The sequence below is a fragment of the Puntigrus tetrazona genome, unplaced genomic scaffold (genome assembly GCF_018831695.1).
Source record: "Puntigrus tetrazona isolate hp1 unplaced genomic scaffold, ASM1883169v1 S000000143, whole genome shotgun sequence".
In the NCBI taxonomy this organism is placed as follows: domain Eukaryota; kingdom Metazoa; phylum Chordata; class Actinopteri; order Cypriniformes; family Cyprinidae; genus Puntigrus; species Puntigrus tetrazona.
The window spans coordinates 11,577-30,597 of record NW_025047820.1 but is presented as its reverse complement, the minus strand read 5'-3'; the positions used below and the strand labels follow the sequence as shown (position 1 = coordinate 30,597).

At 37.8% G+C, this 19,021-nt stretch overlaps 2 protein-coding genes across 3 annotated transcripts in view; one reads left to right on the top strand and one right to left on the bottom strand.

Annotated features, from left to right (window-relative positions):
* Positions 1-2,648, top strand: part of LOC122332688 (arf-GAP with SH3 domain, ANK repeat and PH domain-containing protein 2-like) — a 37,076-nt gene extending 34,428 nt beyond the window's left edge. Inside the window, 1 exon segment of the mRNA XM_043230064.1 lies at positions 1,016-2,648. Coding sequence (XP_043085999.1) covers positions 1,016-1,090 — 75 coding nt within the window. The 3' untranslated portion in view covers positions 1,091-2,648.
* Positions 2,008-15,825, bottom strand: LOC122332689 (CMP-N-acetylneuraminate-beta-galactosamide-alpha-2,3-sialyltransferase 2-like). Of its 2 annotated transcripts, none has more exons than XM_043230065.1 (7): positions 15,707-15,825; positions 9,520-10,273; positions 5,524-5,711; positions 5,110-5,289; positions 4,982-5,027; positions 4,776-4,895; positions 2,008-4,695 (listed from the first exon to the last, which is right to left on the bottom strand). In XM_043230065.1, the coding sequence occupies exons 2-7, from the start codon at positions 9,844-9,846 to the stop codon at positions 4,528-4,530; spliced, it is 1,029 nt and encodes a 342-aa protein (XP_043086000.1). In that variant the 5' UTR covers positions 9,847-10,273; positions 15,707-15,825; the 3' UTR covers positions 2,008-4,527. The 2 variants fall into 2 exon arrangements, with proteins under 2 accessions (XP_043086000.1, XP_043086001.1); XM_043230066.1 differs by having other exon boundaries at positions 15,711-15,825.
* Positions 15,826-19,021: the final 3,196 nt, after the last annotated feature.

Below are 19,021 nucleotides of genomic sequence, written 5' to 3'. Positions count from 1 at the left end.
TTCTTAATAATTTGAATCTTATGTTTTTAGTTTCTATTTAAATTTTAGTTTAATTGCAAGCTATGTTCTTGTCTGCTTGTAATAGATTTAGAATACTTATACTTACTGTATATAGCATTCATTTATTTCTATTGTAGTACTTCATCTTTTGGAATTATTTCATCTCATTATGGAGTTATTTTTATCTCATTCACTAACTAAGTTAATATTTTTAAATGCTTTATTTCAGTTACCAAAAAAGATTTAAACGTTTTATGTTTTGGTTAGCAATAACACCGATAAGAACGTAAAAATCTATTTTTTTTGTATTCACTTCAGTAACTTTTTAATTCATTCTGTAACTCCAGTCTACCGTTTTATTTTATTTTTACTCTAAAGTTCAAAATCAGTATTTAAAAATAAATCCAGAGGGGAATCCATGACATAAAAATGCATATTCTCTTGCGCTTCCTTGTTTAACATTCCACTAAATTTTCTATTGTTTTACCATTGGCATGAAAGACTCTTGAAGATGGTTTTGATGAGGAAGCTGCAGGGTTCTTGTTAGCCTTTGACAGACTCATGCTGTGTGTGCAGATGAATCCCATGATCCCATGGGAGCAGATGGAAGTGATCAGAGCAAAGCTCCCAGGGTCCATGTTTTATTCTGCTCTGCCTCCATATCTGAGTCACAGAGACGCCCATACGTCTCCAGTGGGCTTGTCTAATATCCTGCAGATTCTTCTACAGGAAAAATAGCCTCTGGAAGGCCCTTCAAAAGATAAAAATGTAGATTCACGGAGAAAAACCTAGCATGCAGGAAAGAGCTTTTAAAGTGAACTAGTTCCCGCTTTGCATCTTATTTTAAACACGTCCCACATCTTTTGTGTTCACATCATTCCCTTTTCATTACGGACGCAAAGCCCTTGATAACATAACATTACTTCCTTTATTATTTCCGCCCCCTTTATTTAATTGATTTTAACATCCTTCATTTTAATGACTTTAACCAGAGCCAGTAATATCTCCCTTTCAGCACGGCTACATCGAGGGACAGCCAGACAGAACGGGCTTATTTCCAGCATCGTTTGTCTCCATGCTCGCTGAATGAAGCCGGCCAACGGAGCTGAAATCATAGCACGGTCGACTCTGCTGCCAAAGCACCCTGGGAAATGAGGGGCTTGAAGTCTACCCACAGAACCATCGGTAATGAAGAATCAGCATAACAAAGCAGCACTCACAGGCCCGTCTGCAGCGCCAAGGGAGATGGGATATGTGGAACACGTTGTGCTGTGAGCGAAACTTCTCATAGTTTGCAGTTGTTCAGGCCCCTCACTTATGAGAATCATACCCTCTGATCCATCCACAGACCTGACGTCATGTACTCTCCTAAAAATGCTTCAAAAGCACACACAGCATGATCTGCATGTTACAGTGAACTGAACTCAGACGTCAGCTCATAGGTTCGTATTACGAAAATCTAATGCAGAGATTGTGTCGCCGTTCGAGGGACGGAGAACAGCTTTAAAGCACAACGCTCTGCGACAGGGTAAAAAAAACAAAAAAAAAAAACTAATACATTATTGATGTTGTGTGTTTGGGTGAATATCGAAAAAAAAAAAAACATATCCAGGTTATATTACGCCTGCATTTGAGAAAAAAAGTATTTTTTATACCAAGAATTTTTGCTTTGTGACTTTTTTTAACATTTAAGCACATTTCCCCCAAATTCTTAGTTTTTAAAAACTTATTTGAATTACTGTGTTAAATACTGCAAACAGTATTTTTTTTAATGTAACATCAGGGAAAATACCATAAATATCCGGTATACAAGTAGCCTATATACTATAAAAACTAATGAGTAATTAGTTTGCTTCTCACATTACAGCAACAATTTGGAAAGAAAAGTGCTTTAAAAATAAACACTTTGACTGTCCTAAAACATTTCTTTGATTAACTTTTATTATAAGGTCACCCATTTATTGTTCATTTTCTTAACTTCAGAACATAACACAAGTCACTAAACCGAATGGTTAAGTGGTTTATTGAAAACAGATTAATCACAGGTTCGCACAAAACATCATGAACTTAGAAGCTTACAAAGATGTGCACACATCACGCAGTTTGGCCATTACAATGGGTTTGAAGCATCACATTCAGCTGGACAGTCTTTGAACACAGACGAACTCCTTAAAGTGCTTTGAGAGTACAGAACTACTTGTGGCAGAAGACATTTTTGCAAATCACGTCACACCCAGGGAATATTAAATCTGCGGTCACGTTGTTAAACAAAACAAAACCATAAAAACTCAACTGGCCAGAGTTACTGCTCAATATCTTGGAATCCTAAATAAATCCACCAGTTGGAAAAAATATTCAATTATAATTGGTGAGCTGTTTCTCTACTTGCATTGGAAGATCTTATATATAAACAGTTGTATTAAAAGTTGAAATTGTGGTTTTAGCTCTGCTTTTGTTGTTTATGAACCTGAATGGGAAACTAGGGTATTGTGAGATATTTATGTATTGTGTATCTCATTAAAAAAATAGGCTTGTATGTTTTTCTGTATTTTTTTTTATTTTATTATCATTATTTATGCGACAATATCAAAAATTGTTTTATTTTTAATACTGTCCTGGATGCTATTAAACTGTGACTTTTGAATTCAGTTATTTTTTTAAAATTATTGTTCATGCTTTGGTTCTGTTTCGAAATAGATTGTTAAAACACACTTTCATCTCGGTTTCTTTTAGAATTAGCTCGAAGTCGTAATTGCCCGAAAATGATTTCTTGATCCGTGCGTTCGTAATATCTGTGATTGTTCTCCATGCGAACTATGTAAACCGTGAAAGCCACTGATTGACATGAAGCAAAGAACACGATGCTAAAATATATTCGAGAACAGAAGTCACAGGGATAAAAAAAAAAAAAAAAAAAAAAAAAAACGACAACTTGAAAACACTTGGCAACAAACAACGAAATTACGGCTCAAGTTTCAACCTTGTCACAGTCCGTAAAACAGTTCACAATAATGCAAACTACAAGAAAAACCACAGAACATCTATCACTAGTAATTTCAACTATAAAAATACAGAAATCGATAGTAATTCAGGGAAAAACAAAACAAAACAAAAACAATGAATCAAAGACACAGAAATACAGCATGTGCTCTATCCAGAAGTGTAACTATACAGGTTATAGTCTGAGTGCCACTGAGAACACTCTAGGGACGGCTTTGGTCTAAAGGTATATAGTGATATTAAACACATAACACAACAACAACGCAAACACCACACTCTCAACTACAATCTAGAATGTGTTTTCACAGCTCAGTGACACAAACAAATCATCCAGCATGTGGTTGGCTATATTTAGCTGATTTCAGTATGAATAAGTAACTTTATGGTGACTTGAATGATGCCAGTGCATCACCTGTAAAAGTCGTACAGATCTACTATTCAAACTCATTTCTGTCTTTTAAAAATGTGTGTATTGCTTATTTGACATTTTGAAGCCATAGTCACCAAAAGTTTTAATGCACTCCAAGTCAACATATAATTTAAACCGACCTTATGTACTTCAGTTCATAAGTAAATGTAAATTGACAGGCGTCGGTCTCTCACCGTCGTGTCGTTAAAAACACGCATTGTGTTAAAAATACAGCAGTGGATAAAAAAGACTTCATCAAAGTTGTCAAGACAAAAACGCATTTTGCTTTTAAGACAACATCGATGAAAGCTTTTGATACCCTTCTAATTTTGCCTACTGTATATTTAAAATATGTATTTATGAAAAAACAGGTTTTTTTGAAAGTCAATGGGGTCCAATATTGTTTGAACCCCTATGTTCCCCAGTGTGAAGAAAAAGCTATTTTTGGATGAATTATCCTTTTAATACTGGTCTTTTGCATGTTTTATCATTACATGCTATTTTAAAGAAAATAATTTAATTATACTCTTTCGGCTGATGTAAAATCCTCCAACCACACATCAGATGCTATTCTGGTATTTAACACCTACTTTTCATGATCCACACAATTACCAACAGATGAACTCATGCCCCGCCCCCTCTCACTGAATATTCTGTAGCTGGGTTGCGTATTCTGCTCCACTTTAAGGCCTTAATGCCCTGAAAACTGCTGATGATTAACATCTTTCCCATAGTGCGACCAGCTTTGTTGACTATACATGAAACTAGTTTTGTCATGTAAATTAGCAGTGCAGACGCTGTGTGAGGCTAGTCAGAACGGTTGCGACAAGTATACAAGTAGGCTCAAATCAAGCCGTTTTGCTTACTGTCAGTCGTCTTCAAAGTTCGAATGCCCCCAAGGAAGGCAAACATCCATTTTTCTTCAGGCACAAAGCAAGTAAAAACGCAGTGAAAGTTCATTTGGTCTTAGGACTACAGCTTGATGTCTGTGGGTTTGGTTCAGTGCAGTTCACAGTGGTCAATTAATGGTAGGGTGGATCACAGATCTGCGTCTCTTTGGCTTCAATGCAGCTGCTGCACATCCTGGCTTTGAGTCAGTGAAGGCCACAATTACAGGCTCATCTGTACAGTTTGATTTTGCCCTCTTTGCTGAGCCTCTGTATGATCTCGGTCTCGAAATCGGCATTGTGGACGCCCGTCTTTCGAAAGGCGCCGGCGTATCTGTTGTACTCCCAGTAGTGGTGCCAGTTTCCTTGTTTGTCTGCCCCATATCCAAACACTGACACCTGTTGGGATGAAACGCGGTAAGTGAAAACGGTCTGATGATGCAGAAATTGTTATCTTGGCTGTAAATACGAGTACAAACCTCATCACAGTGATGCAGAGCAAATATAATGGCTACTATCCCGGTGGAAGGGTACCTTCCATGACGCTCCGTCCATTTGTCATGTGTGTACTTAAAGAAGGCTGGATTTATAACTATCACCTGGGCGGCATACATGCGAGGATGAGTGAGGCTTAACAAACGGATGCATTTATGGATTTACAAGCTTTCACGTGATTAACACTCACCTTGTCTTTGTCAGCTTCTACAAGATTTTTCACTCTCATGTACGTCCTGTTTGGGACATAAAAAGAGTTTAAGCAAAGAGCGAGGAAAACTATTTTACTTATAATCTGTTGTGCAGATTTTGACATACGTTTTGATTTCTCCTGTGGAAAGGGCGCTGGACAACCACTGCATGTCTTTCAGTTTGAAGGGAAGGAGGACGAGATGGACACCGGGTCTCAAATCGATCGCACTCTCTGGGTACATGAAGTGGTGGGTGGTTCGGTTACCAACATCCTCTTCAAAGCCCACAGTTACAGCCTTATTCATTCTGTGGGATATTCCAGTTCAAATGCATTAGTCAAAAACCTGCACTTATTGGTTAAGTTACTCAAGACAAAAAAATTTTAATTGTCCATATGGTGAAAGTCTCTGAATGACTTTCAATGGGCAGACAAAAAGATATCCTATCCAAATTTATATAAAAATTATTTTGGTCTATTTCAATTGATGGAATTGTCTTTTTTTAAGTTTAGGCCAGACATACAAAGAGTGCTAAACGGACCTAATAACAACTGAGTGTGAATTGATCAAGTCTCCGTGTTTGGACTTCAACAGATTCCCAGAGTTTCCAACAACTGCACACTTCCGGCACTGGTACTGCTGTGGCTTTTCATTCTCATGTGGAGGGGAAATGATCTTAAACATCTTCTGGGTGATGTCCTTGATCATTCCATCAGATGCCTGCAAAGACTATACAAAATAATATGATTAGTGCAATTTTATCCCTGCCAGTTATAAATCGAACATCCAAATTTCTTCTTCAAAAATCTTAAAAAGGCAAAATGTTTTTGCTATCCCAACTATATCTATTTCAATGTTATTGTATATGCAGAAAAAGAGGAAAATCATCTGTTTTGCAATGCATCACAATTCTGAGTCTTAGCTTTTTCTCCATACTCACAACCACAGACTACTGAGTATGTATATAAACTTAAAGTTTCATGGTTGAAGTTAAATACAAGACCAATCACAGGCTTAACTAACTCAGCAAAAAAAAACAGAATAGAAAAATGAGTAACTTAATAAAAATACACAAACTTGACGTTCAATTCAAGTTAGTAAACGAATTAAAACTTAAAACTCTTGAGGTACACTAATGTCAAGCTTCTCGGAGTACGCTCCCATAGCCTGCAAAAGCCTGAAAGCCTTTAATTAGGCTAAATTAAACCTTACTGAAACACACGACTGGGCCGAAGGGGCCTACTTGTGCCCTTGTTCCCTAGGGAGAATTACTTTTTTGTTTGAGGAAACCAGATAATGACTGCAGCTCTGGGGAACCACCGCCATTGCATTAATAATGTTTGGCAAACAGATATGATGGTAGTGAGTGAACTTGAGAGGGTCTGGAATGAACACACCAGCTGTTGTCTTTCCCTAACACGTCCATGTGCCAGAAAGGGGAAATGATATCTAGCTATGATGATACGACTTTAGAGGCATGCCTGAGAATCCCAAGAGCTATTCTATCTCTCTGAGAGGCCAATGGCTGTCTAGAGACTAACAAATGAATCTAGGAACAAATCCAACATTAACTATCCAACTCATTGCAGGAATTGGAAAACTAAATGTACATAAATCTACATTAGTGGTGTGCAGCGATGTTCTGAAACGAGGAGGCAAAGTCCTGAGTTGTTGGTTTTGTCCCAGTCACATTTTCCCACATTTACTCATTTTAAATAATCTTTCACTATCAGAGAAAGCTAATTGTATTTTATTTTTTAATTTTACACAATGTACAAACAAAAGAGGTGGGATTTATCTCATGAACCAATCACAGCAAAATGTGACATGTCAAATCCAATCATAACAGGATGGGATTTGACAGGATGTGACTTTTCCCTAATTCATTCTCAATTATCCCCCGACTATACCCAATGTTCCTCAATGTTCTAAGTGAGTCACAGAGTGGACGGCCAAAGACACAACAAAAAAAATTTAATTCTTAATGTTTTTCTGATACGATTTTATTTTAAAAGACGTGCAAGAAAGTTGTTGGCACTTCTGTCAGATAGAGTGTTTGAGAAATGTGCAGCATCTGTGGTCAGATGAGACAGGCTTAACGTCAGTGTCATTATTCCATTGTTATTTTTATTTTGCGGCTTGATGACCGTGAGAAAACAACCCAAGGCCAAACTTGTTAAGAGTCACTGATTTAGAGGGTCTGTTAAAAAGGAACAAATCAATTTTTGAAAACAGGCAAATTTTCGAACTCCCCTAGAGTTAAACAATTGGCTTTTACCGTTTTCGAATCTATTCATCCGATCTCTGTGTCTGGCCAAGCACTGTTAGCTGCAGCTTAGCATAGATCATTGAATCAAATTAGCATCTCGCTCAAAAATAACTAAATAGTTTCTATAATCTTCCTATTTAAAACCTGACTTTTCTGTAGTTACATCGAGTACCAAGACCAACGGAAAATGAATTTTGTGTTTTTCTAAGCCGATACAGCTAAGAACTATAATCTCATTCTGGCATAATAATCAAGAAAGTTTGCTGCCGTACCATAAGTGCAGCAGGCACTGTGTAATATCATTGCATCTGCTGCACGCATGGTGTGGCAGCAAAGTTCCTTAGAAAATTGCAGGAGAGTTGGAAAATGAGTCTATTTTCAAAAATAGTGGTTCCTTTAAAACTCAGGGGAGGGAAGAAAAACATGTACCTGCTGGTGTCACTGTTGGACAGTGTTTCTTTACAAAAACTAGTAATTTCTACACTTTTTATGATGTATTTTATAATATCCGTGTTTTTTATTTGTACTACTAATTTTTTTCTTATCCAGTTTTTTAAGAAGGCACTGTCCTCCCTTGGCTCACTGCCTCCCCAATGCCCACGACATATGAAATAAATTTTATGGGTCTGGCTTCCACTCATTAGTGGTGCTTGCCTTTCAAGGCAAAGCACACTATTACTATTCCTCATACTTATTCTTACTTATTATTATTATTCTTATTATAGATTCCGTGACGATTTTTCAAGCGCGTAACTAGTCCCCGCAGTTTTTGCCACACACCCCTGAAACGGGCGTCAAATCGTGCGGGTATTGTGGAAAGATGTGCTATGACTTTTATAAGCGATCGGGCGTCACGATTTTTTCGTACGTCGGGCGAAAAATCGGGCGAAAAATCCCATAGACTTAACATTGCGCCAAACTTTGACGGATCGTAGCGCAGAGCGAGAATATCGCACAGACTTGTAAATCACCAGATTTGAAGACTTTATCAAGCTGAGCGAGAACATACCACACAGTGGGGTAAAAGTTTTACCCCTGGGGGGCAAGAGACCTCCAAACTTTTTACTATGGTGAGGGTCAAACTGCACATGTGTTTTTCCTACTATGGTAATTTACATAGGAATTTTGCAAATCAATATAACTTTGCATTAAAATGTCATAGAGACGTGGGGGTGGGCTCGTTTTACTCAGCGAACCAATCAAAGTCTCTGAATCACTATGAAGGTGTCAAGCCACGCCCTAGCAACCATTTAGAGCGCCCTAGCAACAGATTCCATAGACTGCCATTATAATGGTTCAGATGGGTATCTTTGGATCAGAGCGTCATAGAGACATGGGGTGGGCTCGTTTGACTCGGGGCAGCAAACGGCCAATCATGGAGTACTTCAGCTGTTCGTAGCCACGCCCTAGCAACCATTATCGATGACCTTAGCAACCAAAATCCAAACTTGCATATCTTCAAAACAGAACATGACAGAGACATGGGGGTGGGTGCGATTGACTCAGGGCAGCAAACAGCCAATCCTGAGTCGCCATAGACATCTCCTATCCACGCCTTAGCAACCATTATCAAACACCCTAGCAACCCCAACTCAAGCGGGCATATCTTTAAATCGGAACGTCATAGAGACATGGGGGTTGGTTTATATCATTCATAGTGACAAGTGTATCATCATTGTCAGCTACCAAGCTGTTTCCTAGCAACCAACCTATTTACCCTAGCAACCGAGGGCGAGTTTTGCCACGGCAAGCACCACTCACATTTTCTTCAGGAAATGTACTTTCTAGTTTTTCTGCTTATTATTGCAAATTGGTGTCTTACCATATTATTTTAATGTATTATCTTAATTACGAGGACACCGGTTTGTAGTGCAAACTGTTTTGCCGTTTACTGCATGTTGCTATTCTTCTTGGTATTTCCCTATAGCAGCTAATGAACCAGAACTCTCGCGCATAGTCTTACTTCCGCATTCCACAATAAGTTGAAACATTTAAATTACTTTTAAGTAAAAAGGATGCATTTAAAAAAAAACAAAAAAAAACCCCAAGGTGCCACAATGCAGTAGCAAAAGATACTCATTCTGTAAGATTATGCATTACTAGACGTAAAAATGCTTGAATTATCTTAATTTGGGGGCAAGCACCAATATTAATGTCATTTATTTGATTACCTGTCCAACATATCACGCAATTAATTTAATTTCAGTTCAAAAATAACTGACAGCCTTACTAAATGAAGAACTAAAACTATTACTTGGTGCCACTTACCAGCCACCACTTCAGAGAAAGTGGATCTATGTCATCATCCCTGCCGGTGAGGTAAGGTTGCTGTTTGTGATCATAATGTTGGTCAAACCACTCCGACACACCCCTGTCTGCTACACAGGATGGACAGCTACAGGAATGACCACGTCTTGGCTCTGTGACAACCGTCTGTAACTGCGTCTGGTTCTTCATGGGTATCCTGTCATTTTGATGAGTGGGTAAATCTGTGATGGGCACAACACTGGCCTTCTGAATGGTGTGAGCAGCTATCATTAAAAACAAAATAGCACCTAGCAAAGCGCCTAAGTACAGTTTTCTTCTCAACATCATGGTTAAGGCAGACTGAACCTCGGGGTGGACTTTCCAGAGAAAAAAAATGTAAAAGAACCACCACAGTAACAGGAATTCACTTCTGGCGTGGCTTGTTCCTGCCAAGCGGATGGTGGGTTTTATGGTCTATGATGACTTGCTTTACAAAACAAAATGGCCTCTGAGGTGGAAAATGACAGGATTTTCAATCCAGGTTTGTCCATTATGGCCTTGTTCTATCTGTCCATCCTGTCCTGATTGGCAAAGCCAAAGCACGAGGCCTCACAGTGGAATATGCTAAAAAGAAAAAGGCATTCTGTTTCTCGGTGTTTAGTTCAGTGAAGGAAATGAGTCGGAGGTAAAGCAGCTTCCCTTCCTGTCTGTAGACCTGTAAGAGTCTGTGCATTTATCCCGAAACAGCACCCGCTGCTGCCAAAGCTCCTCATTCCTGAAAAATAGAAATTGTAGTCCGTTAATCGTAGTCTGTTAATTGTCATTAGTTGGGGGCAATGTATTCCGAATACCTTTTAGATTGCTTTTAAATAGTTTTAAATGTACCTTATCCAAAACATATTCCTCAAAAAGAAAGAAATATTTTGTCTTTATGAATTTTGTCAAAGTTGAATGGTGTGAGATTTTTAGAAGAGAACGTTCAAAAGAAGGAAAAGAATTAGGGACAATCAATAAACTCTAAATATATAGAGAAGCATATACACTGCCATCGTGGAAATAATATTTGATCATGTAATCTATAAAAAAGTTTCAAATGCTATAAACAGTTACTACCCATCCCTCATCACAAAATCACTTTTTATTACTTGAGTTTAGTTAGATTTAAGTGAATAACACTTTAAAGTTTAGTCACTTCCTCACAGGAAGCCATTTTTGGGTCCTTTTTGAAGCTAGTTCACATTTCTAGTAACTGCACGGAGCACAGTTTTTTCCTTCTAATTGTGTTCCACAGAAGAAAAAAGTCATATGAGTTTGTGCAAACAATGTCAGAGTTTCCACTTTGATGTGAATCATCCTATTAAAATCACTCTGAGGCAGTGCTAAATGAAAGAATCGTTTAGCTTCACAATCTTGTTTTCACTTTCTGTCGCGATTAACTGTGGTAAAAGGAAGTCGACCGTCGACTTGTGCTTCAAAAAGATACTGCTATTACAAGACAAGATGCAGAAATGCCACAACTGTTGCCTCCTGCTGAGACTGCAAGAATGTGGCTAAACCTCCCTCGTCCCCCCACCACATCCACGAGGAAGAACTACATAAATAAAGCGCCGCTGACTGCGTTGGACCAATCGCACCGATGCAGCAATCCATCTTTAGATTGATGACTGTCAAACGCAACTACTCCCACAATTCCCAGTCTAGAGCTCTGTACTTGATCCATGGTACTCAAATAGCCTGCTTGACCTCCTTAACAAGCATCCTCGAAACAGCCACTTTACTTTGAAAGAGAAAAAAAACAGGCTTCCCCGGAAACCACAGCCAAAGTAACTGTGCAGCAGGGCTGAAATTTTATCTTATATGCTAAACAGGAAGTCCCAGACTTTCCTCGTCAGTTAGGGAGCCGTGTCCAGTGGAGCTGGGAGACTCTGGTAATGGGGTGGGGGATGTGGGATCAGCTGACGTTCAGCTGATTCGGAAGAACCGTCTCTCTCTGCCAGACAGCTGTCTCACTACAGACCAAACAGAATTACATCTCAGGCCAGCGTGCCAAACCCACCTAGTCAGCAAAGTGGCGGTACAGACGAGTCTCTCCCACCGTTCATTACTCAAAGTGAACTATGCTCAAAATGAGCTTAAAATAACCAATCCAGAACGTTCTCATTCGCTTAAGCTGAAAAACAAGCAGCCCATTCAGTAAACTAATCAGGAGGAATTATATCAGCTGTAGTGCACTAGAAAGACATATTGGTATCCCTACAAGTAACTCTAAACATATTGGGCCAAAGTAATATTTTCATTGGGATGTGGAGGGTCTGTGTATTGTGACGTTCTTCTAAAGATAACAGTGATTTTCACAATCCGAAAACAGCAAATGTCAATGTCCTTGCTACCCCGCTTAACGTGAATCAGCCTAACCTGCCTGATCTGGCTTTGTATGGTCAAAGATCAGATAGAACCACCACAATGAAAACCTGCTATGTGTTTTTTAGTTGCGTAGTTTTCCAGCTGAATTTATTCATTTGCATACCAATGTCAATTGAGACTAGAGGATCCTCAATGAGTGCCAAACTATTCGGATTTGATTGCTCATTAAAATGTGCCCTTTACTCAGCAAAAGGGACCCCTTTTCACAGGACCTCTGCCCAAATTGGTACGCACTGGGTTTGGAAGGCAACCACACTTCAAGCAAACAGTAGTTGATAAATGACATAACCTTTCAGAACTATCAGGGCTGTAAATACAATCTCAGTCTCTTTGGAAAGGACCAAATGAAGCCAGATTCTCTGAAGACAATAGAGGTCGCTAACTGGCGTACTGAATGTTGCGGGTAACTTTCTATAAATACAGTGTATTGTAGTCTACATTAACAAATCTTTCAATACAAGTTTAATTTTATAGTGCTATCCATAATATATATTTTGCCAAAGCCACTTTAAAGAAAAAGTTTCTGTCCTACGGTATTTGTGTATCTACAAGATATAGTGTATCAGAGTAACATGCATACAGTCGTAACCAGGGCTTGACATTAACTATTTTGCTCATAAGCCACTATGGCTAATGGTTTTACAAATTTACTAGCCACAATTTTATATTTATAATACTGCACACAAATGTTAAAGGGTCAAACTAAATTGACCCTTTTAAAGGGAATTTTCAGCTTAGCGTATTAAACGCTTGTATAATCTTTCACAACACATTTTTTATATAATAAATATGAAATGTTGGAAAAAAAGATAGGCTACTATGAAATTAAACCGCCAGTAAGCGACAACATCTTCAATGACTTCTCAATTAATAAGTCGCTGAAGACGTCAAACGATTCGTTCAGTCAGCTGATTCATTGAATGAAGCAAGTGCATGTCTTTATGAATGGACCACTCGTGATTCAAAATTCGAAAACACGAATCATTCATTAACAATTGCATATGTGCAACTGTTCTGATCTTTGTTTGGAACTATTTTCATTAAATAAATGGAGCAAAAACAATATATAATATTTAAAATGCTGACCTAAAATGTATATTAACTACTAATTTTAACTCTTGTAAATCATGTCAAATTTGCAATTGTAATGTTCAGGGAACACTTGTCATGTTGCTTATCCAGGATGTATGTTATAAATATAAAAACAAACTTATATTTTTATTTTTCTTCTGTGTGCAGTTGTAGTTTGTTTTGATTTAACCATGAGATCACACATAGATCTCTCACATAGACAAGCTGCATGAGCCTCATCGCTGTTACACAACGAATGTGTTAAGTAGAAATCATACAACTCATTACAATATAAATACAATGATTTCAATATTTTTGATAATATTACAGTTTTATGTCGATCCAAAGGCGTCATATGAAATAGTTTTGAGAACATATTAAGAATTGAAATATGCAATATAATGTAATTTATATAAAAATATATCTAAATTACATAAAAGAAAATATTAAAAGAACAAAAATGAGGTAAAAAATTTGACTGGAGCCATGATTTAACAGAAACACTGACCATGTCTTGCATTTCAAATCTAAGTGATTAAAATTAACCATTGATTGCAAACTAGTTATACAGTAAATGTGAGTCAAAGTATCTTGCGTTTGACAAAATATTTCATCTCAACATTGTGGTGAATGTTTCACCATCATTGTCTACAAAAAGTGTCTGCAAAAGTTGCAATTGAGGCATCCGCTGGAAGCCACTCATTTACCTATGAAAATGAAATACACATTCTCCTCTGATACCAAACACGAACACTGTCCGACGTTTTCCATTCCATTTTTATTTCCTACATCAACGGACACCAGAAAAAAAACTGCAATTACGAAACAGCAATCAAAACTGCTGAGGTGCTGAGAAAGCTTGCTCTAAAAGACTTGCCTTGGATACCAGCCAAAGCTTTTTAACTTGCAGAGGCGTGAGAGGCTTGTTTTGCTCAGGGCATGTTAAAGAGTTAGGCCATGTTAACACTACAGTGCGACTTTCAAGTGAGGTGTGGAGTGGACTGCTAAGGGCAGAGGTGCTTTTGGGGACTCGCACTTCCTGTGAAGTCTGTCTCGCTCTTGTGAAGATGCGTATGGTGTGGTTTCCTCAACAAGAGAAGGAGAAGAAGAAGCAGCCCGCCATCCCCCACAGCAAAACTTTAAACACGGCACTCTTATCAACTCTGATAGCCAGAATTTCTTTCAGAATGTCAAATAATAATTTCCTTTTACCTTACCATTAGCCAAATCGTGTGGCAACCGTAAAACTGATCAAGAAACTGGAAAAGCCACACTACTATACCAATACCAATATTAAAACATAGTAAAAATGCTACAGTAAAAAACCTGGTAACTGTATGTTACCTTGCTGTATACAGCAAAAATTATTTTTCAATTGACAAAACATACTTTTAATACTTTAATGCATTATTTACTGTACACGTTTTAATAAAAATATAAATTACTTTAAGCAATACACTTTATTGTAAAACTAAGTTACATGTTCTAATTTTAATCCACAATAAGTCTGCTACATGATTTGCTATTTACACAATATATAAGGTAATGGTATATAATTTAAGAACTGTAAATTATACAGCCACCAATTTTCTTGATTGCTGTATTTGTACAGTAAACGCCCATAGATGTACAGCAAATATATCTCTACAGTGTAACCACACTGCCCTGTCAGGCTAATAGTATATGACAGAAAAACGCCAAATAACGGAAATAAATGACAAATACCTGGTAAAATGAAGCTGTGAAAACACACACACACACACACACACACACACACACACACACACACACACACACACACAGCTTTCCAAGTTACACAGTGTTTGTTATTACAGCTTTCATTAAAAAGCACGTTCGGGGGAGCCGACGTTACTATGGCACTATTTTTGACAGCTGCAACCAACAAAAAACCAAAGTCTGTCGCAAACCTACACAGATCTCTTTCCCAGCAAACTAGGTATTTGTTTTAAACGATCCTCATTTCAGCCAGCTATGCGTGCGTTTGGGGAGAACTGGGGAAACGCTTCGTGGCGAGCCTTTTCTTAAAACGTCTTGTTGTGAGACACAGAACTTGCACTCTCTCAACTGAAACCAAACCCAAAGGTATTCTACACCAGAATTAAAAGCACGTTATTAAATCATAACTAGTCTAGACAACGACCGTTTATTGTAAACCACTGATGCGTTTAAACCTGGTCAGCTACTTCCTAGACAGCGTTTTTTGGCCATGGTATCTCTCAAGTGGTCGACACAGCCACCCAAACGAGTAGTTAAATGTAGCTTTTACTCTTAAAACACGCTTTCGGTGATCTCTAATGCGAAGGTAACTGTGTAAGTTTAAAGACACGGATCAAAGACTCAAACCGACCCTTTCCTGTAGAAGTTCAGCTCAAGTTTAATCTTTTAGGTGTTGGATCATCGCGTTCAACTCGAAATAAAACCTGTACCTACAACTTTGTTACATGTCTACTACATTTGGTAGTAAAGGGACTGGTTAGCATCGCATTAGCGAGAAGTGTGGGTTTTTAAAAAAAAGAAGTAGAGCGAAAGAAAGAACATAACTTTGAGGCGGCAACTCAACTCCGTTAACTCGACCGCTCGCTCTCATCGGATTCTCTCGTATGTATTCAGTTCGGTTTATTGAAGTTGAAAAGGGTTTGGTATAAAATCAGATGCAGTCGCTTAGAAATCGAGATAAGTTTAGACTACTTACCCACCTTGTTCGCAGCTCGAGTGTGGGTGACTAAGACAATACTCCGTGTTGCACTGAGGAGAAATGATGTCAAGCTTTACGTCCTGCGTCTACTCGCTGTGTGTGTGTGTGTGTGTGTGTGTGTGCGTGTGTGTGTGTGTGGGGCAGAGTGAGTGTGTGCGCGCAACTTTTCGATCCGAAAAAAACTATATTAAATCAACGTAACAGTTAACGATATCAATATCTATTAATTGATCAGCACCAGCTTGCGTGTTGCTATGCACGTTTTGTTTTAAACGTCGCTTTTGCTCATTAGGAAACGAACAGCATTTTTAGAAAATATTAAAATGGTATACATTCGTATGATATAAGGGTTTCAAGTCGTATCAGTGTTCTGTTTGTCATATCAAACAGAAGGAGCAGGTCGCCCTTTGGGAGTCGCCATGTTTATATCACACGAACAGCTGTTTCCTGCAACGAACTTTTTGTGTTTCTATCTTAGGCTGCTACTAATATTAAGGTTTTAATTTCTATGCACAAGACCTAAAACTGTCAGAAGGTTTGCTTTAAAGTGCAGTGAACTGTACACATGCTCAGAAAAAAACTACTTGGCCAGGTTTGTGTCTGAGCTGTGTTGTGTTATTAACAAGAGCTTATGTTGAGACTGAATCTAAATAATATCTATAGATGGAGAAAACACCAAAAAATAAAGTTGCTGTGCAGTTCTAGTAAAATATAATGAAATGCCTCCATGCCAATAGGTGTCAGTGTGAGTTTCAAACCACTGGTAGAAATAATATGTAAGGCCTTACATGAATTGTTATTCTTAAATATACATTTCCCTGCATGCGTTGTTGAACATTGTAATGTGGGCAGGGCTTGTGCAAAGGGAGCTACGGGAAATGTCTAGATGTGAATCAAATATGAGAGAAACATAAAAACCTAATAGTGCTTATCTGCGCATTTGGCATCCATGCTGTGTCTGGTTTGTGTGGTTCTCTGATAGCTGTCCATTGCTTAGTCAATGCAGCAGTTCCCTGACAGGCCACTGAGGTTGTTGGGAGTGCAGTGTTTACTCAAAATGAATTAGCTTGACATTAATTGACGTGATAAAGCAGTGCAGCTTCCACACAACTGGACAGAAGACTAAACCTTTGTATATCAGTCCCATCTCCCGAGGTTATACAAGAGGACATAATGTACTTTTTGATTTTGAACATAGTGCCCTGATGTAGACAAATAGCTTTTGCTTTTATCGCAAACATTTAAAATAAAAGATAGGGGAAGGTAAATGTCTTACCTAATGAGAGCAAATGGAAAGAAGCTCTTTATTGAGCGAATAAAAGGGTTTTTAACATGGTAATAAGAATAAAAGTGATCCATTTTCTCAAGCACAGACAGCAGTGAGTAGTACACACATTTTTGCAGAACACTACAGGACAGATCCAAGATAAGAGTAAAAGCAACCATTTTTGAGCCCATCAGATAAAGCAGTCACTTGCAATGCCCATTTTTGTAGGACAGAAGAAATGTGCCAAATTGGTTGGTAAAACAAGTCTGTAGAGTGTGTATGCTTGTGATCATTTGCATGCACTTCAAACTACAAAACTGAATCGATGGAGCAAGAGAGCACTCATTGATTAAACCACAGAAACTGCACACGTCTGGTAATTCAAAGCTGAATATAAGGTAAAAGCAGATGTTTCCCTGAACAGCCGTGGCTCAAATTGGGAAAATACATTTTGAGAGGTAATGTCATTGTACTGTTGTTGAGCGTCAGGTGTAGGGATGCTTAACGTAATGTTATATGTCTAAAATATTGTCAAGTGGTACATTTGTATTTTGTTTTTGAAATTTTCTTTTCAAATTAGAAGAAATAAATTAATAGTAAAATGTGTTAATTTATTCTAATGTAGTACAATGCGTTCATTTTAAGATGCCTTATTACTAGTTGTATTGAAATTATAGAAATGCATTTAATAATCAGATTAAATAAAGACTTAAATTGTTTCAGGCCTCCGTGTGAATATTGCGCAAGGTTTTGTGTCCATTAACTTTAACAGGTGTTTAACTGACCCTATAATGAAGGATGTAAACAAATAAGTTTATGATTTGACATCCACATTATATAGTTTTTTTGATAACTTCTTTCAATAGATTTGGCCCAGACTTCTGTAGTGTCAAGTGAAGGAAGCTACTTTCATAAGATTGCAAACCGGGAGTCTGATGACAATGAGCGATGAAGCCCTTCAAGAAAGAAGCAGAATTGTGGAATTGTGCATCTGTGTCATTTATGTTATCCTGTGTACAGTGCAAACTTAAATCACACAAATTAATATCAATAATTAACATTTAACTAGACGGCCACACAGTATCTGCTTATACCTGGCATTTACAAATTCTTAATTTAAGATATCAAAATGCAAAAAGAAATGTTCAAAAAACGCAAATGAAGATACTTGAAACCTCAATGAAACACAAATGAAACCTCAGAGATTTCTGCCCTGCTGTCGGCACTCTACCCAAGTCCCACTTTAATACTTCATAAAGAGATCATAAAAGTCATCCAAATAAATCAAGTGATTTATTCTGTATTTTCTGAAGAGACTTGATCGCTTTACACACTGAACAGATTGATTTTTTTTTCTTCCATGTTTAAACATTGATCAGGGAACATACATTTGGACTAAACCACACGATACATATGGATTTGTATAGCAGTGACCACACAGCTGTACCTGCTTACTGATGGGACAACGAGGAACATCACTCATGGGTGCTACACAACTGGCAACAAGTATCTTGCTGCAGTCTTGGTTAAATCTACCTGTCCTATTTGTTCATGTCATATTTGCTGATTTTGTGTTTTATTTCTGTTTAACACATAATATGACCCCAATCAACTTTTTCTTAATTAAAAAAAATGTTCCCTTTCATGTCAGTGGTGTAAGAGTTTGTGACTTTTAAGTCATTATCTATCTATAGTAAAACAAACTAGGCTTTACTCTGTTGTTTTGAAAATATGTAATATTTTTACACATAAGTCAATATGATCCCAACTGAAAACGAATGGAAAATGCAAAATAAAATAAAAAAATCAAGAAATATTAAAATGTCCACACAGAAAAGAAGGCCTGGTACTAGAGCACAAATGCAATGTAGAAAAGACATGCTCACTCACACACAAACACACACACACAGTTATGAATGCACAACCAGATAGACAGATACATTTTTTTTAAATAAAATCAGCCACAGATGCACAGCAAAGATGTGGGTGGGACCTAATGCATGCAAAAATTAATTTTCGCATGTGAGCTAATAGTGTAGTTGATG

Coding starts and splice junctions, on each gene's coding strand:
- LOC122332689 (XM_043230065.1), bottom strand. CDS start 9,846: ATGATGTTGAGAAGAAAACTGTACTTAGGCGCTTTGCTAGGTGCTATT. Junction 4,896..4,981: donor TAGAAGCTGACAAAGACAAG/GTGAGTGTTAAT, acceptor TATGCCGCCCAG/GTGATAGTTATAAATCCAGC. Junction 4,696..4,775: donor CTCTGCATCACTGTGATGAG/GTTTGTACTCGT, acceptor TCATCCCAACAG/GTGTCAGTGTTTGGATATGG.